The sequence below is a fragment of the Ammodytes marinus genome, assembly GCF_949987685.1.
Source record: "Ammodytes marinus genome assembly, chromosome: 7".
Classification (NCBI taxonomy): domain Eukaryota; kingdom Metazoa; phylum Chordata; class Actinopteri; order Uranoscopiformes; family Ammodytidae; genus Ammodytes; species Ammodytes marinus.
In genome coordinates this window covers 29,224,788-29,249,582 of record NC_137211.1, presented here as the reverse complement: position 1 = coordinate 29,249,582, position 24,795 = coordinate 29,224,788, and the positions used below count along the sequence as shown (strand labels likewise).

The 24,795-nt window shown below is 38.8% G+C and overlaps 1 protein-coding gene across 1 annotated transcript in view; it reads left to right on the top strand.

Moving 5' to 3' along the window:
• The window catches only part of nphp4 (nephronophthisis 4), a gene marked incomplete at both ends in the record, with an annotated part of 214,761 nt that overhangs the window by 65,866 nt on the left and 124,100 nt on the right, over positions 1 to 24,795 (top strand). The window contains 2 exons of the mRNA XM_080030989.1: positions 6,728 to 6,912; positions 11,269 to 11,398. Coding sequence (XP_079887115.1) covers positions 6,728 to 6,912; positions 11,269 to 11,398 — 315 coding nt within the window. The remainder of the gene's footprint in view (positions 1 to 6,727; positions 6,913 to 11,268; positions 11,399 to 24,795) is intronic.

Here is a 24,795-nt window from a genome sequence, read left to right as displayed (position 1 = left end):
CCACCCCGCACCTGCTGTGACTTGTTTTTTTGGAACATTTGTTAATTAGCACATTAAAGACCTACTTCACCGGTGGAAATATGAAGGTGTATTGAACTCTGAGATCCTATGTAGTATAAATGTGCAAACATTTTTGAAATCTGTTCATCCTAGCCTGAGAAAAGGTAAGAAGAGTGTTTTATGGTCTCACTGTCTAACCCTTCATTTTCCCCATGTGTGACACCATGCATGGTAAAATGTTCGGTTAGGATTAACAGGACAGCTGGGCCAAGGGAAGACTGAGGGAAGAAAAACCGGTAACACTTTAGTTCGATAGTCCACAGTTGACACTCAACAAGCCATCAGTTGATACGCAGTTGCATGTCAACAGTGAATGAGTTTACATATCTCAACAGATACGTAACATGAATTCAACTAACTGTAAGTTAACTATAAGTTGCACTATTAGTAGATGATTAGTTGATATTCAACAGAGCTTGTTCAACAGATAAAAAAACAAGGATTCAACTAACTGTCTGTTAACTATAGGTTGCACTATTAGTAGATGTTTAGTTGATATTCAACAGTGAGTAAGTTGATACATATTTAGAATGCATTCAACTGTCAGTTAACTATAAGTTGCATGTTTAGTAGATGTTGTTTTGTACACGTAGCATGCATTCAACTAACTGTCAGTTAACTATTAGTTGCATTATTAGTAGATGGTTAGTTGATATTAAACAGTGAGTTAGTTGATACTTAGCAAAGCTTGTCATCAAATATGTAACATGCATTCAACTAAGTGTTAGTTAACTATACGATCATTTTATTTTGTTAATTTATTTTTACAAATACAGTCTGCAACAGACATTGTACTTTTTATTACATGTTCTTTACAAATATTCAACTATCAGTTGAGTGTCAACTTCTAGTAAGTTGACTATCAACTGCTGTTATCAACCAATTCTCAACTTACGTTTCATATGGATCAACTTTCCCCCACTCACAAGGAACACATCTAATGAATGAACATTCAACCCTCTGTTGATCATATATGTTCATTGTAAAATAAAGATGAGAATGTTTTATCAATCAATAGGCACCCTGTGTAGGTGACTACCTGTTGATTGTCATATGACTGTCGACAAACTATCAGTCAATATTCAACTTAGCATAAGTAGACAGGTCTTGGGACTGTCAAATTAAAGTGAAAACAGTTTAGTGTCTACACACTATTAACAGAGCAAAACAGAGAAAATAGTTGATTCTCAACAAACTATCAGTCGACGTTCAACTAAGCATTAGTAGAGAGGTCTTAGGACTGTCAAATTAAAGTGAAAACAGTTTAGTGTCTGTAGACACTCTACAAACTAGTAACAGTAGAAAATAGAGACAAGTTTTGCTCAACTGATGAGTAACACTGGATGACCCCAAAGTAAAGTTAAAAAATATATAGGCAGCATATCTGAACAGGAAAGAACATTTATTTGAAGTAAATTTAACTTTTTTCAGTAGTTACACAACATGTAGGTACACAGCAAGTACCATCAATACCTCTAAAAAAGACAATAAAACTAATGCATGTATTTATTTAGGTGTCACTTAGGCAATTGTTTAACGACAGATCGTCCAAAAATTGACATTCAAAAAGCTCAGTAAAGTGTACCATAACACCCAGTACCACTAGTTATGATACTGAGCAAACATATGTAATATGTAACATCAGTTCTCATGAAACGCTTTGTTATGGTAAGAAAAAGATATATAATTTTCTTATGGACCAGAATATCTGAAGCTCCTAGTAGTTCGGGAGAAAATGGATTAACAGCAATGGTGGAACAAGACACACTGATTCAGCAGTTAGGTTTGACAAGTAAATGTAAAATACTTATTTTCTACTCTCTCTTCCTTGAAGTGTATGTCATTGTTGATTCTCAGTAAAACATAAAAAAAACACAACAGTGCCATTTTTTTCATTATGGACTCAAGATAAAAACAACTTAATTATCACACTCCTGTGACCAACCACTAGTTTAACCTGGTCCTGCCACTGTTATTTGAATGAGCACATTTAAATAATTTTTCGCTCTCTTTAGATCCAGTTGTTGGGTTACTAGCCACTCCAGGCCTGCTGTACTCCTTTTCAATTGAAGCAGTCGGGCTGAAGAATCCAGGAATCTTGTCCTATCACCCAGTTGATGAACATAGAAAGAAATGATCTGAGAATTACCACAAAGTAGTTCAAATGCATTTTGATTTCCTTTATCTAAATCATTATAGCATTGTGGTTCCACATTAAAACACATAATGCTTTATATTGCTTTAATAAAATATATTTGGTACCCTAATCAAATACAATTCTCACTGAACCTTGTACAGATTGAAATTATTTTTTAATTAAAGAAACATGTAATCTCTATGACCATTCTACACAACACCACATGCATAGACTCAGTTTTTGCTCACTTTAGACTGAAATAGCAATGTGCACTTTGAATGTGGAACGTGCAAACATTTATTCAAATACAGTTTAGTGTCTATAAACACACTTTATTTAGACAGATACTTGTGAAGCTAGGCAGCGCTAGGCTCATGCTAACGTTGCTAATATAGCTAGCGCGCTAGGCGCGGCGCTAATGCTAACGTGGCTATGCTAGCGGGAGGCCGCGTCGCTAATATGACATTATTCTTACATACACAAAACGATATCTCACAAATACCTCAGTTAACTCACCAATTATTCCCTTTGGCTAATGGCAGCATACTTGTGACACCACGGGTCTTCAGTGTGAGATGGATTGGTTGGTCAAGCGGTCTTTAGCATATAGCTGCTGCTTTTACTGACCAGACACACAACCTTCTCTTTAGCTGCCAGTAAAGAACGAGACCTCTCGCTTAAACAGCCCTGAGCCCTTACCAACCAAGCTGGGGGAGTTCAAGTGCTTGAAAAAAGTGGGAAATCGTAATGTCGATACAGTTAGAAATTAAATATGTTTCCTAAATAAAGTCTCTCCAAAAATATTTTCACCTTCCCAAAGTTTAAAATACACATTAATAGATCAATATATATTTTTTTCATATAATTTCTGCTCACAATATTATCAATAATGTCCTACAGGTTATAGTTGTTATTTATCAGTAACCACTATACGTTCTCATTGTATTGCACACCACTCTATGTAGGCCTATTTAGGTCCTCTAATCTTGAGAGGTTTATACAGCCATTGCTGATATTAACAATTTTATATAAAAACATAGATACATCTATAAATATGTATTTAAACTTTGGGAAGGTGATAATATGTTTGGAGTCTGGATTTTCGAATATTATCGACATTACGATTACCCACCTTTTTCAAGCACTTGAACTGCCCCAGCGTGGTTAGGGCTTTTTCGAGACAGAGAGGGCTCGTTTTACTGACCTGGGCAGCTAAAAAATGGATGTGTGCCTGGACAGTAAAGCTATGTGCTAAAAGCCAGCTTGACCAACCCATCCATTTCACACTAAAGACCCGTGGTGGTCACAAGTATGCTGCCATTAGCCAAAGGGAATAATTGGTGAGTTAACTGAGGTATTTGTGAGATATCGTTTTGTGTATGTAAGAATAATGTCATATATATTAGCGACGCGGCCTCCCGCTAGCATAGCCACGTTAGCATTAGCCTAGCGCGCTAGCTATATTAGCAACGTTAGCATGAGCCTAGCGCTGCCTAGCTTCACAAGTATCTGTCTAAATAAAGTGTGTTTATAGACACTAAACTGTATTTGAATAAATGTTTGCATGTTCCACATTCAAAGTGCACATTGCTATTTCAGTCTAAAGTGAGCAAAAACTGAGTCTATGCATGTGGTGTTGTGTAGAATGGTCATAGAGATTACATGTTTCTTTAATTAAAAAATAATTTCAATCTGTACAAGGTTCAGTGAGAATTGTATTTGATTAGGGTACCAAATATATTTTATTAAAGCAATATAAAGCATTATGTGTTTTAATGTGGAACCACAATGCTATAATGATTTAGATAAAGGAAATCAAAATGCATTTGAACTACTTTGTGGTAATTCTCAGATCATTTCTTTCTATGTTCATCAACTGGGTGATAGGACAAGATTCCTGGATTCTTCAGCCCGACTGCTTCAATTGAAAAGGAGTACAGCAGGCCTGGAGTGGCTAGTAACCCAACAACTGGATCTAAAGAGAGCGAAAAATTATTTAAATGTGCTCATTCAAATAACAGTGGCAGGACCAGGTTAAACTAGTGGTTGGTCACAGGAGTGTGATAATTAAGTTGTTTTTATCTTGAGTCCATAATGAAAAAAATGGCACTGTTGTGTTTTTTTTATGTTTTACTGAGAATCAACAATGACATACACTTCAAGGAAGAGAGAGTAGAAAATAAGTATTTTACATTTACTTGTCAAACCTAACTGCTGAATCAGTGTGTCTTGTTCCACCATTGCTGTTAATCCATTTTCTCCCGAACTACTAGGAGCTTCAGATATTCTGGTCCATAAGAAAATTATATATCTTTTTCTTACCATAACAAAGCGTTTCATGAGAACTGATGTTACATATTACATATGTTTGCTCAGTATCATAACTAGTGGTACTGGGTGTTATGGTACACTTTACTGAGCTTTTTGAATGTCAATTTTTGGACGATCTGTCGTTAAACAATTGCCTAAGTGACACCTAAATAAATACATGCATTAGTTTTATTGTCTTTTTTAGAGGTATTGATGGTACTTGCTGTGTACCTACATGTTGTGTAACTACTGAAAAAAGTTAAATTTACTTCAAATAAATGTTCTTTCCTGTTCAGATATGCTGCCTATATATTTTTTAACTTTACTTTGGGGTCATCCAGTGTTACTCATCAGTTGAGCAAAACTTGTCTCTATTTTCTACTGTTACTAGTTTGTAGAGTGTCTACAGACACTAAACTGTTTTCACTTTAATTTGACAGTCCTAAGACCTCTCTACTAATGCTTAGTTGAACGTCGACTGATAGTTTGTTGAGAATCAACTATTTTCTCTGTTTTGCTCTGTTAATAGTGTGTAGACACTAAACTGTTTTCACTTTAATTTGACAGTCCCAAGACCTGTCTACTTATGCTAAGTTGAATATTGACTGATAGTTTGTCGACAGTCATATGACAATCAACAGGTAGTCACCTACACAGGGTGCCTATTGATTGATAAAACATTCTCATCTTTATTTTACAATGAACATATATGATCAACAGAGGGTTGAATGTTCATTCATTAGATGTGTTCCTTGTGAGTGGGGGAAAGTTGATCCATATGATACGTAAGTTGAGAATTGGTTGATAACAGCAGTTGATAGTCAACTTACTAGAAGTTGACACTCAACTGATAGTTGAATATTTGTAAAGAACATGTAATAAAAAGTACAATGTCTGTTGCAGACTGTATTTGTAAAAATAAATTAACAAAATAAAATGATCGTATAGTTAACTAACACTTAGTTGAATGCATGTTACATATTTGATGACAAGCTTTGTTAAGTATCAACTAACTCACTGTTTAATATCAACTAACCATCTACTAATAATGCAACTAATAGTTAACTGACAGTTAGTTGAATGCATGCTACGTGTACAAAACAACATCTACTAAACATGCAACTTATAGTTAACTGACAGTTGAATGCATTCTAAATATGTATCAACTTACTCACTGTTGAATATCAACTAAACATCTACTAATAGTGCAACCTATAGTTAACAGACAGTTAGTTGAATCCTTGTTTTTTTATCTGTTGAACAAGCTCTGTTGAATATCAACTAATCATCTACTAATAGTGCAACTTATAGTTAACTTACAGTTAGTTGAATTCATGTTACGTATCTGTTGAGATATGTAAACTCATTCACTGTTGACATGCAACTGCGTATCAACTGATGGCTTGTTGAGTGTCAACTGTGGACTATCGAACTAAAGTGTTACCAAAAAACCTCATTCATTGTATTTTAATAGCGATTTTATAATGATAGAACGCCGGTTACGTATGGGTAAAGTATTCCTTTAAGTATTTTTTGAAAAAAAGAAAACAACCACTGTGTGCACGTAATATGACACGCAAAGGATAAATTACACAACACCACTATAGGAGTCAGACTTCTCTTCAGTGATGTGCTGTGTTCCCAGATCTCAGTAATAGAGTTTATGACTATGATGCAAGGTGGGGTGTTTATTGTCATTAAAGCAGCACTATTATCATAAAAAAGCATGAAAACACACAGTAGTTTGGTATTTTTTATTTTATTTGAAACGATTATTTAAAGACAGAAATAATAACTATGTACAGCTAGTATCTACTTAATATTTGGTCCATGTGATATAAAATAATTAAAATCCTTTTGTCATTCTGGCAATATGTCATGACATTTTCAAACATGATCTAATGAGCCTCCCGACAGATGAGAACCATAGTTGCCGCCTTGTGCTTAAAACGATACAGTGCATGGTTGTGCCGGCCATCAAGTTGTTCCATACCAAACTGGGAAAACCATTTATGAATTTAAAGAGTGTAACCAAGTGTTTTAAAGCACTACCATTGTATGCTCTATCTTTAAGTCTTTCCTGCTATGTGACTAACTAAGCCTCGAAAAACATACCCTGATCAAAGGTACACACATGTATGAGGACATACAGTATGTTGTGTGTTGTTGTTGTTGTCTGTTTGTGGGGTAACTCCCAATATTCTTTCTTCCGACTCTCAGAAACATCCAGGGCCAGAGGGTACACTGAGACCGGTTGTCATCCAGGAAAGGAGGCTCCATGTTGGGGTTCACAATGGCTGGTGTTTCCTGGAAAAGCCCCAAGTGGTGGTGCTGGAGACTGTGGCCTCAGGGGCCAGAGGCAGAGCAGACAGCACCTCCAAACACAGCACCCTGGGCAAGGACAGGTGAGCCAATCCCTGGGTACCAACCCTTACCCAGTACCCTTCAGATACAAGCGCTCTTTTTTTCACTCACATTTTACAACCTGTCAACCATTCTTCAGAACACCTGTCAAGAACATTCTTCATGTATCACATTAGGCTGTACATCTACACATCCATTTTTTGAGTTATACAGTATTGCAGATCGTTCATGTCTGCCTGATATTGATTGGCTTGATAAGAATAGCGAACATTTATCAATTTCCATCCAATTCTACTAACATTTTGTAAGTAGCGGACACACAAATACATATACATATTGAATACAACCATCACCTCTTTCCACCTTTCATCATGCATTCTCACACAATAACAATTTAAATACCCTTGTGGTTATGTTATTTTTCTGATGGGATTTTTGAATAGTCCACTGCCCTTGCTCAAAGAACATGTAGTCCTAGTGTATGCTTGATAAGGCTTTACATGTCCTAACCCAACCCCAGACTCATAATTCACACACTATTCCATGCCGTACAAGCTGCCTTCCACCCTAGTAAAACTGCTTTGCAATACGTTCCAATGCTTGCGAGTACTTTATAAGCAATCAAGGAGATAGGGCTCGCTTTGCCACTGGGTTTTTTATTGAAACGCTGTGACTCTCAACACTAACCTTGTCAGAAGTGGATCTGCTGGTGTAAGGTCACTAGTGCCTGCCTTATATTATATCAGCAGTGGATTGAGAGGCACACAACATATCACATAGATTGCTAATTGTAAATCCAGGAATGAGAAATGTTTAAGAAAAATGTCTATATTTTCCACAGAGATGTTGGCTAATGCATTGATCGTGGCTGAAAAAAAAAATAAGCCTGATCCCTTGAGACACTTTGGGTTTCCTGACTCATTGTGTTTTGTTTTCCCCCTTAAATACAGAAAACATACATGTTCCTTTTATCTATTGAAACTAACATCACATAGGCGACATGCATCTATTTTTTTTAAGATAATGTTTGGGCATTTTCAAGCTTTATTGGATAGTACAGAGTTGAAATGGGGAGACAGAAAGAGGGGTGGATGACATGCAGTAAAGGTCAACGGGTCGGATTTGAACCCGCGTTCACTGCAACGAAGGCCGGAGCCAATATGATACGCGCTCTATCCACTACGCCACCGGAGCGCCCCAAGCAACATGCATCTTTAATAGTTTTGTTAGGGGTTTTTGGTGGCGATTTACAGTAGTCAATATCACTGGCAGCCAACTGCTCTTCATACAAATCTTTTATTGAAAACCTAGTTCCTATAGCGCTACCCAAAATTATTGTGATTGGTTTAAAGAAATGCAAACTAAGGCAGACCGTTTTCCCCCCGCATCTGGCTGAAATGATATAGCGTGCTGCCAGACCATACTGCTAGCTGTAGTGTGGTGTGGCTGTGTGGGAATATGGGTTCACCAATTGTCCCATTGCACCCCTGATAAATCACTGCAAGCATTTCCTAACATAAATCCTGTGAATGTGAGTGAATTATGGACTGGCACAAATACAGCAGCCAGCAGGTTTAAATTACTGATGAGCACCATAATCATATAGGGATATATCAAAGGAAAGTTAGAAATGTAAGGATGCTCTTGGGTGCTGAAAAACATTAAGCATATTAAAATGCTGGCATGTCTCATTTTTACATTGTAAACTCACTTTTTTTTTTTTACTTTGCCCTGCACTAAATGTGTCATGCCTTAAAGGTTCAGTAAGCGGAATGGTCAGTTTAATAATAATAATAATAATAATAATAATAATAATAATAATAATAATAATAATAATAATAATAATAATAATAATAATAATAATAATAATAATAATAATAATAATACATTTTATTTGGAGGCGCCTTTCAAGACTCTCAAGGTTGCCGTACATTTAAAAACATACATTATAAAAAGCAAGGCAGGTACACAAATAGAAATGAAAAACAATTTAAAATAAGTAGACAATGGGTGATGTGGTGATGAGGAAGGGAAGATCAATGTACAGTTTAGCTAACTTCCTGCAGTTAGCAGTTCCCTCCCTCGTCCCCACGTCACCACATCAAAACAGACATTGGGAAGGATTTGTACCTGCTCCGCCATTGTAGGCACACACACATTCACCCATCTGTCGCTCTGGACGTGCACCGGAAGTGAGATGGGTGCCGGTTTGTAGCGCTCTCTCTCTTCTGATTGGTTATCAGTAGTGGGATCCCCGAAAAGTGTATTTGCCGATTACATGCAGAGCGAGTGACTGAGAGATCGGCTTTATGAAACATGCACACTATGTAAGTGATCACTGTATGAATAAAGAGCGATTTAACACTTATATTAAACTTAAATAAATCGCTTACTTCACCTTTAATAATGCTCGTCAGTAGACACCATTAAACACAATAGCTGTGCCCTTATTATATCCTTTATTATTATCTTGCACATATTTATGTCTGTAAGGTCATTGATGTAAGCTGTAGCCTTCAGTATGATTAGCTGTATTATTTTGAACAGTTTTGTGAAATAGTGGTGCATGTACTTTTGAGTAAAAGGAAGGATTCCACCATTAAATAGTGTCAAAAAAAGTTTAAAATAAATAAATAAATGCTTTAAAACTGAACTCGCATACAGTGAGAGATGCACCGGTGTGTATCTGAATCAAAATGTATTGTGTTTGATTCTTCAAATGAGACACTAGATTACATGGGTGTCTTACCAGCACGAGAATGTATGCACAAAGCAAAGCCAACGCGCAATCAACACAATCAAACACGTAACCACCAATCTGTGTCTCAATCACTGTTTTACACCGCATGTGTAACAATGATGCTTTTCGTCCAAAAATTGCCATAACATTACATTTACAGCATTTGTCTGTTTTTTCTTTGAAGAAGACTGTACCAGTGTCTGCAATTACTATAATGTTTATGTATTATTATTATGTTTGGCTTTTTTATGGGTGCTCCCAGTGAAAGCTGACACTCTTGTCTTGCTTGTGCTATGCCTGGTGCTTCCAGACAGGCAGAGAATAAAAAAGACGAAGATCTGAAATGCTTTGCCTTCTCCATTCTCCAGAGATTCCATACAGTGAAAAGGCACTTGGCCCCACCTCATGACAAGCCATGCGCTCCACAGCATGCTCCCGCCTATGTTGTATGCAAACTGTGAATGACGCATAGGGAGAGTGCTGTTTCACTGCTCACGCAAAAAAAAAAAAGGCCAGTGCTTTGCCAGGAACCATTTTAACAAGCGAGAGTAAATCCCCCCGGCACGTTGATTGCTTTTCCTTTTTAATAGAATAAAACAAAACCGTCTTACAATAAATAAGTGCTCTCTGCATTTAAAAAAAATATGAAAACACTGTCATTTCCTTCATAAATGGCTTTATTGTGTGTAAGTCACAACTAATCTTCATGTGGGTGTCATAACAGCTTCTTCTTTTGCCTGGCTCTCTCCTGCATGAACTTGAATCATACAGTATATCTACATTTCTAAATGATGAGAATTCCCTCACTCATACTCCCCTTTGCATTAAAGTCCCCCTGAATGTTCACTTCCTTGATTGGGAACAATTTCAGCTGCTATATACATAAATGACAATTTACAACATAATGTAAGCTATTCATTTATCATTCATGTAAACAACTCAATAGATGTTGTGACTTGCCAGAATTCCTGCTTAAAACCCCAACATGTTGATACTATAGACTTGTTTGTGTTTAACCAAAAAGCTTTTAATACAGTGGTTGGTGGTCAAAACGGACTGAGTGCTATAGGTTTGATTTATTTATGTATTCTCAAGCTTTTACTTTACAGTATATGTAGTTAGGGTTTCTTAAGTGTTTCTGTTGAACAAACAAGAAACTGTATGAGAGAATGGTGATATCAATTCTTGAGGAGAAATATTGTGATTCACATTTTAAGCGAGAATCATGCAGCCTGTTACTCCTAACAGTCAGGGAATATTATCAGATTTTTGGCCAATCTGGGAATACATTCCTTACCACTAGCTTCCTTCACCAATGTGTTTGTCATCACACACATCTTAAAATGTTGAAATTCAACTCCCCTAGGAAGAGTTGGGCACATTGTAGTTGTGATTTTTTATATCCTATACATCCCTAGAAGATGTATTGATGTGATAGACCTTTTTATATTGGTTAAGTCTAGTGGTAAGGAATATATTCCCAATGTATGCCCTCACTTTAAACCACCATCTTCTTCACTCCTTCACCATGTGTGTGTGTGTGTGTGTGTGTGTGTGTGTGTGTGTGTGTGTGTGTGTGTGTGTGTGTGTGTGTGTGTGTGTGTGTGTGTGTGTGTGTGTGTGTGTGTGTGTGTGTGTGTCTCTGCTCTGTGTGCAGCTCATCGTCCCTCTGTCAGACGTTGGGCCTTCGTAGCAACTTGGAGCTGACGCTGACCACTCACCAGGCCATGGCCATCGTCTTCCAGCTGGAGTATGTCTTCTCTGCTCCAATAGGCCGAGAGACCATGGTAAGTGGGGATGAATAAACACACACACACACACACACACACACACACACACACACACACACACACACACACACACACACACACACACACACACACACACACACACACACACACACACACACACACACACACACACACACACACACAGATACAGTCCACCATATGTCCTGAAACCCTTACATAATGTCAATCCATATAAGCCTGAAATTGACCTCTCAATGAAATCAAATGAGGACAAAACCAGAACGACCCCCTTCACTCACTCCGAAGTTCTACTACTAAGTCTTTAGAAAGACACCAACATAATACACACACACACACACACACACACATACACACACACACACACACACACACACACACACACACACACACACACACACACACACACACACACACACACACACACCCACACAACATTACTGCTCTCTGCTCACCCACCTCTCTCTTGTCCTTGGAGTATCACTCTGTCCATCGTGTCAGTGTCTTCCAAAAGAAAATCTCTGAAGGAATCCCTGGCAACACCAGTCCTCCATTCAACCCGTAGCTGCCCAGCTTGCTTTTTATCTTCACCGTTTGTCCACATATTTGGCCATGTGAGATTGCTCTATATGCCTAAAACCTTTAGGTCTTCCCAACCTAAATTTGACTTATTTTGAAAAAAAAAAATTAAGGGACACTACTCACTTAAAGAGATGTTTGTCTTTAAGCGTGATGCCGTTTAGAGCTTTCTGGTTATGTAAGATATGCTTACATCCTGTGTTACTACTTACCTTGAGCTCTAGCACACACGTTGAATGCATTTATTTCATCATAAAGCATTTGTAATGTCATGTTACCGCCACCTACGTATAAATCAGTGGAACGATGCCAAAAAACCCATTGGCAGGACTGTTCATTACATATTCTGTGTGCTTGTGTGAAAGGCATATGCCCCAGTGTGCATGCACATTTTTTGCACATAGATTCTTGCTTCAGCAAGTAGTGAACATGACCTGTAAAGTCAAAACTCCAGGCTTCAAAATGTTGCCTGGGTGATGGTTGACAGCATTGACTCTACACCCTATGGGCATGACTCACTTTACGCCTTAAATAAACTTGCTGCACTCTACAGTGTGACAGTGTGATATACTTCTATCAGTTCCCTTCTACTTGTGTTAGAGTAGTCAAATAGGATTTTAACTGGTGGCATGATGTAAAAGTCCCCATGCTGAATGCCCATGAACTAACAGACCTACAAAATAGAGTCTCGCTTATAAAGTGGTTACAGCATTATATACAGTAGGGGAGAATGGGGGAATCTGAGGCATCGGGTAATGTGAGCCACCCCCTGTATCTAGGCAACGGAAAACATTTGTGGTCATGTGAGATATATGTTTTCAAGACCCTCTCATTTCCCCATGGCCCTGAAAGAGAGGACCTCATGGTGCTATGGTAAGCATGTTTTTTTCACCAAAATAGGTATTTTGCATGTAAAAGTAAATTTTCTTGCTGTCAACTTAATCAACTGTTGTACCAAAGCAAATGTATTCACGTAGAAAAACTTCTATCATACGTGTTGATGAACTACCAACATATGAAACCATGTGATGCTGATAACTGAAGATTAGCCTGAAATGCTAAGAGAGGTAGTTTTTTCTCAAATTGTGGTGGTGGGGGAAAGTGAGCCACTGTCTCACTTTCCCCCACCATGAGGCACAAGTTAAGTTTAGTCTTAAACATATTTTAATGTAATATTACATAACATATGTTTTATTTTAATGTCATACACATTGTAGAAAAGCCATCATGCCAAGGAAATACACCAGGAAGACGACCTGGGGCAACCACACGGAAAGAGCACCTTCTCATCGTTCCCTGTAACCTTCAGGGCTGGAATGTAGAGTAGGCCTAGTTGTAGAGTATGACAGGCTGATGTTATAATCCAGTTGGGTCTTCTCCTGTGTTCTAGGCTGTTCTCGCTGGTTCTGATTTTCCTATGCTTTGACCCCCAGACACTAGCTGGCTCTAAGGTCCTGTGTTCTGACCCCCAGACTGTGTTCTAATCTAACTGGTTCTATCTTTAATTTGAATCTTATTAAAACCGTTTGAATTATAATATGTTGTATTTGATTTTGTTCAGAGTTACTTTCAAGTGTTCAGAAAATTTGCTTTGCTTAATTGACCAAACCCCATCATTCTTTTACTAGTCCGACGTTAGTTCTGGAATGTGTGGCTAGCTTTCAGGATTCTTACTGTTACAATATGTGTTGTTATGGTAGTTTCAGAGTGGAAAAAGTAAGTGGATCAGTTTACCCCACAGCTGGGGTAAAGTGAGCCACATGACAACTTTTTTTAAAACAATCATATTTTCACTGCCCTTTGTCTTGAAAAAATTCTGCTAATGCCCATTTCTAGGAAACATCCTGAATTAATGGGAAATGTGTAAATTTGAGTGATAAATCATTTTAGCTCCCTTAGAGGGGAGCAAATGTAAAAAGTGGCTCAGATTACCCCGTTCTCCCCTATGTATACAATTATTTGCAGGATGTTGAGGGATATATCAATTCAATACAATTCTCAAATATTAATATTAGTATCAGCATCATCCTCCACTATCAGTCAAGCTATTTGACAAACACAGAATGAAATATCCAATCAGAGATTAGGCCTGTTATTTTAGATATTTTTAATTCTGAAATACTGATACCAATCCAATAGCAATCTGTTACAATGTAGAACAAATACATGTTCCTGATTCCTAACATTGAGGAACATAAACATTATTATTATATTACAGACTTCTCAAATGTGTCAAATGTGTGTTTTTAAGCAGCCATACATCCTAAATAAAATAGCACAGTTAGAATTTTAAAATGAGCAGAGCTTGGATTTAAAGTATCTGTAATTAGTGTCTTGGTCTGCCTGTCTGTCATGTAAAGCTGACTAAACCGTTATGCTGTTCTGGTGTAATGGACAGAGATTTGGTGTCAATATGGTTGTAGAGCAAATCAAAAATATATCTCCTTCAAAAATGCCATAGCCCACATTCTGTCCAGCGGTTTGATAAATTGTTAATTAGTTGTATATGACGATGCACATGATAATTGCAAATTAAACTTTTAGAGGCACCCAAAAAAGCTTTTTATAACCATACTGACGTAACGTGAACATTTAAAAATTCAACACAAAGTATCTGCAGCTTTGGTCCATTAAATAGTGTCATTTAATAGAAGCCTCATTTACAGTACTGTCATGTCTCCCTCTCTCTCTATCCATATGAATTGCATAGACCAGTAAGTAGCCTGCACCTGGTAAATGGCCGACACATCCCCGGGGGAAGTCATTTCAACATTCAAGCCACACCATTTAACAAGCACTCATGGCATGGAAAACACCACAGAAAGACTGTGGTAATTATGTGTGTGGGTGAGCCTTCAATGCCTAATGCAAAACACAAGGCCGGTGCTCTCATCATGGCTGTTGCTGTGTGTTGTACTTTATACAAGACGGGGGTCACCGGGTCACCAATTTAAAAAAAAGCTGTAGAAAAACAACTGTCGGCGGCGGCATCGGAGCACCACGGTACATTTGCAATAATGTGTTAATTTGTTGCTATTCTTACACTTGACGGCCAATCATTCTTTTGTAAATGGACAACAACACACACACACACACACACACACACACACACACACACACACACACACACACACCACTATGAACAGTAATTATTCCACGGACTTGTTGACACATCGTTCCGGGGAGAAAAAAAAACAATACTTCCCACAGACCAGCTTGTTCCTGTGCCTGTAACATACTGTATAGCGGTTCAATGAAGTAATAGCTTAGCATATTTTACCAGTGGGTCGTCCTTTTAGCTGTGCTTCAACTGTTCTTTTATGAGGGTAAAAAAGAAAAGATCCTGATGTTACCATAACATTATCGTCATTATCACTAAAGAGACTATCATTTTCAGAACTGGGGATCATTCTACCCACCTGTTATTCAATAGTTGTAGTGAACACTGTTATGGGAACACAAAAATGTTGAGAATTATTGAAATTGCTATAAACAATTTCCTACACACTCTTGTTTTGGTGTAGCCTGGTCCTACCAGACCATCGTACTTCATTTCATTTACACAGAAGGTCTGGAATCGCTCAATTGACAAATGTTAACTCACTTGAAGGCGGGTGTCTGTTGAAGTTTAAAACTATTGGATCTGCCCAGTGCCACTCTGGATCGGCCAACCAATCACACAACGTTTGGTCGTGATGTATGCGCCGGATTCTGCAACTAAAACTGGCTTACGTAATTGTTCTCAGCCACTCCCTCTGTTCGCTGATTGGACAGGTAAAAATCTGTCCGGAGAAAACCTGTGAATATACTGCGTACCCAGACTGACTACTGAAGGGAAATGAAAATTGAGCGGAAGTAGGTAGGCGGGCGGTGCCAGGCTAGTATTGGGGTGTGTTGGTCTAATACTTTAAATATATTTGTCATTATGATAGTTTGGGACTTTCAATATAACTTAATGATTTAAAAAAAATATATACATATATATAATTGGCGACCATTTATTGCGGTTCAATCAGTCTTTGCGATACTTAAACCACAATATATCAACATTCACGGTAACGATACATTTTCAATACATTTTTCAGCCCTAGCAAATATATCTGAGGTCATTATTCAGAAAACTTGTTTCAGGTTTCACTGTGCCAGTCTCTTTACTGACTGCAAACTGCCACTGCACAGAGACGATTGGTGCAGTTTAGCATTGAACACAGTGGGAAGGAAGGACACAAAAGGCACAAGCAGAGTGTTTCCAGCATGCTTGGGGCTCTTACCATCGTCACATCTATGAACAGTCTCTATGGGGAAAGCTGGCTGTGTCTTTGTTTGTTTTGCAAAGTATATACGGACTGGGCAATGCAAAGCACCCTTACCCTAGCCAATTAAGAGTACACCAGTGTTGAGACTGTCTAAACTCTATTTCTTTTGGAGCTGGCCATTGGTCTTAGCAGTTGTAGTGTGATTCCTTAGTTCAGACCATTTCCACACAACTTATGGCAAGAATTCCATGGAATCTTTAATAGAGGTTAAATCTACCCTTCAGTATGAAGCTCACTGTGTGGATGACTGAACTTTCCTTGTTGTGCCACCATAGGGCCAATATCTTCACCTAGATCAACATCTAATGGGCAGATAGCCCTGAAAACGTTGAGAACATTCATGTTCAACAAATGATGAACCCTATTTTGGACACTTCCATAACTCTGGTATGGTGCCTACCAGTAGTCCAATATATCTACTTCTCTTTTAAAGGTTCCATAAATTGGTCAGTTTAGCTAACTTCCTGTCAGTGACTGCAGTTAGAAGTCCCCTCCCTCATGTCACCACATTAATGCACTGCAGTCTTCAAGAAGCAAGTTATCTAGCATCATCTCAGATCTGTAAGCGTGATAAAAACCATCAAAACAGACTTGGAAGGATTTTACCTGCTCCGCCATTGTAGTCACATTCACCCATCTGTCATTCTGCAAGTGCACCGGCAGTGAGACGGGGGCCGGTTTGTAGCATTCTCTCTTCTGATTGGTTATCAGTAGTGGGATCCCCAAAAAGTGTATTTGCCGATTACATGCAGTGTGAGTGACTGAGAGATCGGCAAAGAGAGATAAGTGATCACTGTACGAATAAAGAGCGATTCAACACTTATATAAATAAATCGCTTACTTCACCTATAATCTAATAGATTGCCGAGGATTGAACATCAAGAACATCAATGTTCCCAACGAGATACACCTTATTTGTCTTTTAATTAAAAAAAGTTCCCTCAAGTTGAGAGAAATGATCCCAGAAATAACGAGTCAAAATCTGTTGTTTTGGTTTGTCACCTCCTTTTCCCATCTCAGGCATGAATCTTTGATGAAGTGAGAGATGTATTTAGCAGGTGTGTAGTCATTTCGGTTTCATTTCGTGTGTGTGTGTGTGTGTGTGCATGATGTGCACACACACACACAAATGTTACAGTATTTGTGAGTGTTCATCCAGAGCCTGCCATTGTTGATGAGGATTTTTAGAGATCACGCTTTGCCTTCTAAAGACGTCAGCAGCCCATGACACCCTAAATATCACCCACAGACACTCACTTTGCATCCTCGCAAAAGGGCTGCATGCTCTATTGTCAGACGAGTGCTAAAATCTTCCCTGCATCCGTGTCAAGACAGCGTGACAGGACGGTGTGATGCACGGTGTCACAGCTGTCTAGAGGTGTGATGAGGCTTTTTGAAGTGTTCTAGCTGTTGGTGTGCTGAGGTGTGTGCCTTCAGGGCCTAGCAGCTGTACTCTGTCCACAACACGTCACACAACTCCACACCACTCCTCGTTGAACTACACATGTAAAGGTTCATGTCAGATTTTTTTTGTTGTAAGGCCCTTGTGGTTAAACCTGCTAAAGATCAATGCGTTACAGTTATTTTCTTGGGAGGAACGGCTCTAGAAGCTTTGACCTTTTAATCTTGGCCACATTCAGTCAAAAACTAAATGTTGTCAAGACTTTGATTATGGCTGTTGACAGAGAGGTGTCTGCATACACTGAGAGAGAGAGAGAGAGAGAGAGAGAGAGAGAGAGAGAGAGAGAGAGAGAGAGAGAGAGAGAGAGAGAGAGAGAGAGAGAGAGAGAGAGAGAGAGAGAGAGAGAGAGAGAGAGAGAGAGAAAGAGAGTATGACTGACACATTGACTCCGTGAAGTTCTGATACCCTCAAAATCAAGCACTGAACCTGTTTTTCTATCATGTCCCCATGTTACTCTGCCTGTATGTATCCATTCATTGCCACTAGATGGTGCTGTGTAGTGACTCTTGAGAGGAAGCATCTTCTGCTTTGTGGATGAGTGAAGGGGCAGGATCAAGCAGTGCTGCCTTACCATTGTGCATTCCTCTCATTAAATAGAATTATGTCTTTTGATGTAGTCTTAGGGGGTCTAAGGTGGGTTAAAAGAGCAAAACAATTTTGTTGAAATCCCTCCCCTCCTAAAAACACAAGCGCTTGCAATCCAGAGGCAATCAATCGGTGCTCGGAGTCTGCCTACATGTCTCATCCACGCTGTGTTGAAAAAGCCAGTCTGCTTCTCTCTGCAAGACAAAGAAGAAGGAGGATGGCCTCTTTAAAAAAAAAATGCTCTGGCCCCATTGCATTTGGTCATGAGGAAAGAAAATGACGCGATGTCGTCATTTTGTCCATTTTGGTGTGTTTTTTTGAGTTTCAGTTATGATTGAGTTGCTCTTTCTTTTTGTGTTGCGTCTCTCCCCCTCGCTCTCTCTCTCCCCCTCACTCTCTCTCTCTCTCTCTTCTCTCTCTCTCTCTTCTCTCTCTCTCTCAGAGCCTTTGAGCAGACTTCTTTCATGCTCCTTAGCGGCAGTCAGAGGGATGGTAGATAACAATTCTAAATTAAGGAGACTGGGGAGACGAGAGGAACTGTGAATGTGTCTGATAGGCTCTTTTTCTCCGAGAGCGTGTGGAGAGTCAACTGACTTTAAATAATCAATTTTTCTTTCTCGTGTCCGCTTCCTGTCTTTTTTTTGCTGTTTGGATATTTCTCTTCCTTTCTCTATTCCCTCCATCGTCAAGAGGGCTCCATTGTGTCAGACAGCATTTCAGTGACGATGGTCAACATGACCTCGATCAACTGCACGCACGCACACGCACACACACACACACACACAGGAACTCTGTCCTCCCGTGTCCACACAAACTAAACCTTTTCCAAATCACTTTGCTGCCTATTGAGTGATGGACAGCAATGATTTGATGATTTATGAAAATAATATATAAGTGCATATGTCTAAGGACTCCTTCAGTGGGTGAACAGCTTGAGAAGAACTCTGGCCATTCACATCATCCAATGCCAGACAGCATCCTTGAACACTGTCCATTTACCAACTGTGAAGAAATGATGATCGAGTCACAAGAGCATTGATGTCATCACTCCGTTCTCAGCTCCTTGGCACATATTCCTCTATTAGAGAAATGGAAATGTGGTATCCTCCATAGCATATTGTTCATTCAGTTACCCACTCTAAAAGTGTTCAATGGATGCATTCCACAGTACATGATTTACTCACTGTGATAATACCCGGGTCACTGACAGCTGACACAAGGCAACGACTGCTCTCCTAATTGTAGTCTGTCAGAACCACTTTAGCTTAGCCGCAACTTTGCCACAGACAACTCTGGCCTCAGATTCACTTTTGTTGCATTGGCCTTTAACACAAGTTAAGACTTTGACACTCACAACTTTTTTCTTCATGTATCTTATATGTTATTTTGTATTGTATCTTGTACAGCACTTTGGTCAACTCATGTTGTTTTTAAATATTCTATAGAAGTACTTTTGACTTTGACGTTTGACTTTGACATTCTGCTTGACCATCGCTGCCTCTTCATATCCACCGTCAGAGTGTGTCATGTAAACTAAGTACATTTACTCGCTTAGTTAAGTACAAGTTTGAGGCATTTGTTAATGTAATATTGAATTGAATATATGTAATTGTCATTGTACTTCATACTTTGTACTTCCACTACAATTCAGTGGAAAGTATTGTACTTTTTTCACTCCATTACATTTATGTGATAACTGAAGTTACTAGTTACTTTACCACTTAAGGTTTTTTCACATATAACATATGAGTTTATAAGATATTGTAGGCTATATACCTAACACCTACAACAATTAATTGGCTATTGGCTTTCAAAGTGAAAGTTTTTTTTATTGTCAGTTCTGATATATGCAAGACGTACATCAGAATCGAAATGGCGTTTGTCACGGTGCAATAGGAACAATAAAAAAATAAAAACATATAGAGTAGAATAAGATAAACACAACCTAAACAATATTAACATTAGATACATTCTAAATACTAAGTAGTGCAAAGGAATTGCTTGTACAATATAACACAGTATGTATACAATTGAATAGAAAGTAAAAAGTAGATAAGTTAAGTTAAATTGAAATGTGCAATGTGATGAGAAATACTTACAATATGTGCACTTTAAGGCACTTGGATGTGCAGGCTGTGTATTGAAAATGTTTAAGGGAAATACTCCTCATACATAAATACCTTTTTAAAATCAGATACCTTGGTACTTTTACTCTGGTATTACTAATAGGTTTCTAGTAACTTGTAAAGGACATATTTTTTACTCAAGTATGGCATTCAGCTACTTTTTACGCCAGTATCCACCGTTAGCGCCTCACTGCTAATCAATTGAGCCGCCGCGAGACAGTCGCATACACAACCCTAATGCAAGCGGATGGGTCTGGCTGTTGTCTTGCCGCCCCTTCTGCTGACAAACACTAGCTCATCGCTAATGGCAGGAGGGTGCTGCTGGCCCCGGCTCTTGCTTTGTCGCTTTGCCAGGAAACAATTTCTCATGGAGGCGTGACAGCTGCAGTCATCCAAAACACTTAGAAGAAGAATGAGTGACTGGCTGGTTGGGTCACAGCCCTCAGTACAGGATGGAAGCAAAGCACATAGATGGATAGACGAGAGGGTAGGTGGGGGGGGGGGGGGTATTGTAGAGAAGATATACTTGGCTTCATACCACTCGCTAACCACAGTTAACACTTCTGGTGGAGACTGTCAGACGTGAATCACATTCCTTGGAACAGTTAATTGGCAACTCTCCCGAAGCTGTAACACTACACAGCAAACTTACCAAGGAGAGGACGTGGACAGTTGCTATACGTGTCATGTAAAGAAAATGGTTTCTCCGTGTGAGAAAGCAGTAATGAATGCACCGTCCGTCCGTGTTCTATGTTCATACCGTCATCACCTTTGACCCCGACTAGGCTTGGTGAGTGGCACGGTCGATTGCATAGCGTCTGGGGGGGGAAGCGTTACCCGTTAATGCGTGACCTTTCGACAATGCTCACTGCTTTGCCCTTTTTACCAGAGCCTCTCATCTGGATATATGCATACGCAAGACTGCATTTGTCAGTATTACCATTTCTCCTCCTACGATATATATATATAAAATGAACATTCCAGCTCCGAGGAAAGCACAGTCATCAATAAGCCCGTCCGATATAAGATCTGTTTTAAGATGTTTTATTGTGGTGGGTCGCTTCTGGTAAAACACATTGGGCAGCACTCGCCCATTGTCGACTTGTTTTTTTTTTTGGTCTATGGTTTGATTGAGAAGTACAAACCCAAAAACATCTGTCAGCTGTCAGAGGGGCGACAGAGAATGATTTCCATATAAATGAGACTGATGAGTGCGGGGGATGTAGAAACCCGTGGGGATATTGCATTTTGGACACATTATAAAAGGTTGACTAGACAGAGATTTTTCCAGCACTGAAACACATCCTGCTACAAATAGCAGACATCAAGGTCAGGCATGTGGCTAAATACTGCATTCAGGGCTGGAGGGCTTCTTAGCAAACATGATTTTGCATAGATTTTCACTGACTAGAGATTTGCTTATTTTGGTTCATACCAGTGTGGCTTTATATTTGTGCATTTTAGCAAAAGAGAAAATGAAATAAGTAATCTTAAAGATTCTTAAATATGATATGGACATTTACAATGAAGAGTATGTAGAATATTCCTCTTTTAAAAATGAAAACTGCTGTACAAAAAGAGGACAGGATTCTGCAAAATACTGACTAAAGAGTACATATGTTCACAGTATAAAGAATATAAGAATATGCAAACGTGGAGACATAATGTAAAGGCAAAATACAATATATATGGACATTTCTTTTTTATAATGGCAGTTGTGTTTTATAGTCATAGCCTTGAGTTATTCACCAACCCTAATGAGCATCTACCTCTCTTAGATTTTGTACTTAACTAATGGATATTTTGGAAATAATGGCTTGCTTGGATCCTACTAATGTTTGGTACTTGTATGTAACTTCAAATTGTGGCTCTGGCCTTTATTCAAAATCAAATCAAATCAGTTTTATTTGTATAGCCCAATATCACAAATAGACATTTGCCTCAGTGGGCTTTACATTCCATACAGTACGACACCCTGCCCTTAGTCCCTTAGCTCGGCTGAGAAAAAACTCCCAGTAAAAACCCTTTACCGGGATTGAAAAATTGAGAAACCTCAGGGAGAGTTGACAGAGTAAGGGATCCCTCTCCCAGGACGGACATCCTGCAATAGATGTCATAAGTAGAGAAAATCATAAAGGAGTCAATCATTGACCAAGGTAGTACTAAAGTAAAGCGTGAATAGTGTGGATGCAGGAGGGCTTCAGATGCTGCCAGATGGGGGACAAACAGCACTGACTATATGTTTCACTATGTGTGAAATGTACATTTTGGGGAGTTTGTATTTGTTGCTGTAAGAAGCATCTATATGTTTATACTCATTCATTGACAAGTGCCCACAGCTGACTGTTTGCTAAGCCCTGCCTGCTTCCTAACAGTTTCAGACAGGCTTCCCATTACTAGCTGACGACTGTCAAGTCTATTGGCTGAAATTATAGCTCTTGGCTTGCATCCTGTTTCTTATGTAACTAGCTTGTTAAATAAGCTAATATTAGGTTGAATGTTTATTGTTTCCAGTGAAATAGTTTTATTTATATATTTATTTGTATGGCTCAGTACATGACAGAACCACTAAAATGATGTGCTATTCTCTAATACAGTTGGATCCAAGGGGGCTCCTACACAGTGGGGGTATACTACATAGGGGATGTGCTGGTCCTGAACACTGCTTTTTTAACGTTACCTGTAACTAGCTGTAAGCATTACTACACCAGGAGAGTGATGCTGTGTTGGTGTTAAGTTAGTTAGCTGGCCAGGCTAAGCATGAACACAACATTAAAAAAAACTATCTTTTACACCTCTGCTCTACAATGTTTGGTTTTGGAAGGTAAAAAAAAGAAAAGAAAAGGAAAACACCAGCGACATGTATATCCCTTTATATACCAAATATCCCTCTCACTACACCCATATACACACTTCTTAAAGCTTTAGTGCGTAACTTTTTTTCATATAAATGGATGTAGGTGTCATTCAAGCCATTGCCAAAAGAGTTGAAACAAAGTTGATCAAGATGCGTCCATGAATTGTTTAAACACTTCAGCTTTAAATGTGGATAAATCCAAAACTTGAAAAATGCCTGTCTGAGGTGCTTTAACAGTTACAGTTGGCACTGTAACTTTGAAAGAGGTGAGGTCATTCTTTTGAATGTGTTAATTAACATCCTTCAGTCGCATATTGGAAATCCAACTGTAATCTACCAGATACGTACATATTTTTGACTCTTGATAGTGATTGCGGTTCAGAATCTTACGCGAGCATGTGTTGTGTTTAGTGTTTTGGGGGGCAAAGCTTTACTTAAGTGGGAGATATAGTATATAAAAAATACCACTCTCTTAATGATCTATTTGCTGCTTGCTCCGTCTCAGATGTCACTGCCAAGGGAAGGAAGATACACAGTGTGTGGAAGCAGTGACATGGCTAGCGGCTGGCTTTATTAAAGGTGTACAGCTTCTCCTCTGCGCCACAGAGACTCTTGTTTGGATTTTAATTGGCTCACCCGACAGGTACATGCCGTATATATTGTTGTGTGTTTTTTTCCTGTTTTTTTCCTTAAGTGGCTGTTTCTGTGTTTGTTTGTGTGTGTGTGTGTGTGTGTGTATAGCACGGTTAGTGTGTGGGCCCCTGCAGGCTTTAATTATGTTTGCTGAATGAAAAGCTCTTGGTAGCCCCCCCCCCACCTCCCGAAATCCCCTGAACTCGCCAAACCCTCTTTTGGTCTTGGTTTTTCCTTGACTACTAACTTTACATGACATGTGACCACATAGTCCTCCTTCTGGTGTGGACTATTCATATGTTTGTTTGGTTCTGATCTGACATGAATTAAGATGAATTTTAAAGTGCTTTCGAGGAACTTTCAGTTGGTGTTCATTCTTGCGCCCCCCTTTGGACAAAAGTGGTAGTGTTTTACTACGCCAGCTGTTGTTCCTGGGTCAGCGTATACCCATGACAAAGGCATTAAGAAAAAACTATAAAAATTGCATTCTTTTCACTGATGGTCTTGTTTGCTGTGACACGTAATATATGATTATCAGAGGAAAACTGAGACTGTTTCAGAAATATTTAAAAGTTCCTCTTGGTACCTTTTCAACAAGAGTTTCAATTAAAAAAGTATCTGCTGTATGAAGACCAAAAGTACAGGCACGCTATCTGTTATTCTATATTATATTGCCATTGGAATATACGGTATAAAGGGCTGGATTTTTTGAGATTACAAGGTTAGAGATTAGGAAAAGGTAACTGCAAAAGCATTCTATCTATGTTTGAACTATATATATATATATATATATATATATATATAGGGGAGAGTGGCCTAAATTGTGCCGGTGGGCAAGTTGTGCCACCCCTTGTTTC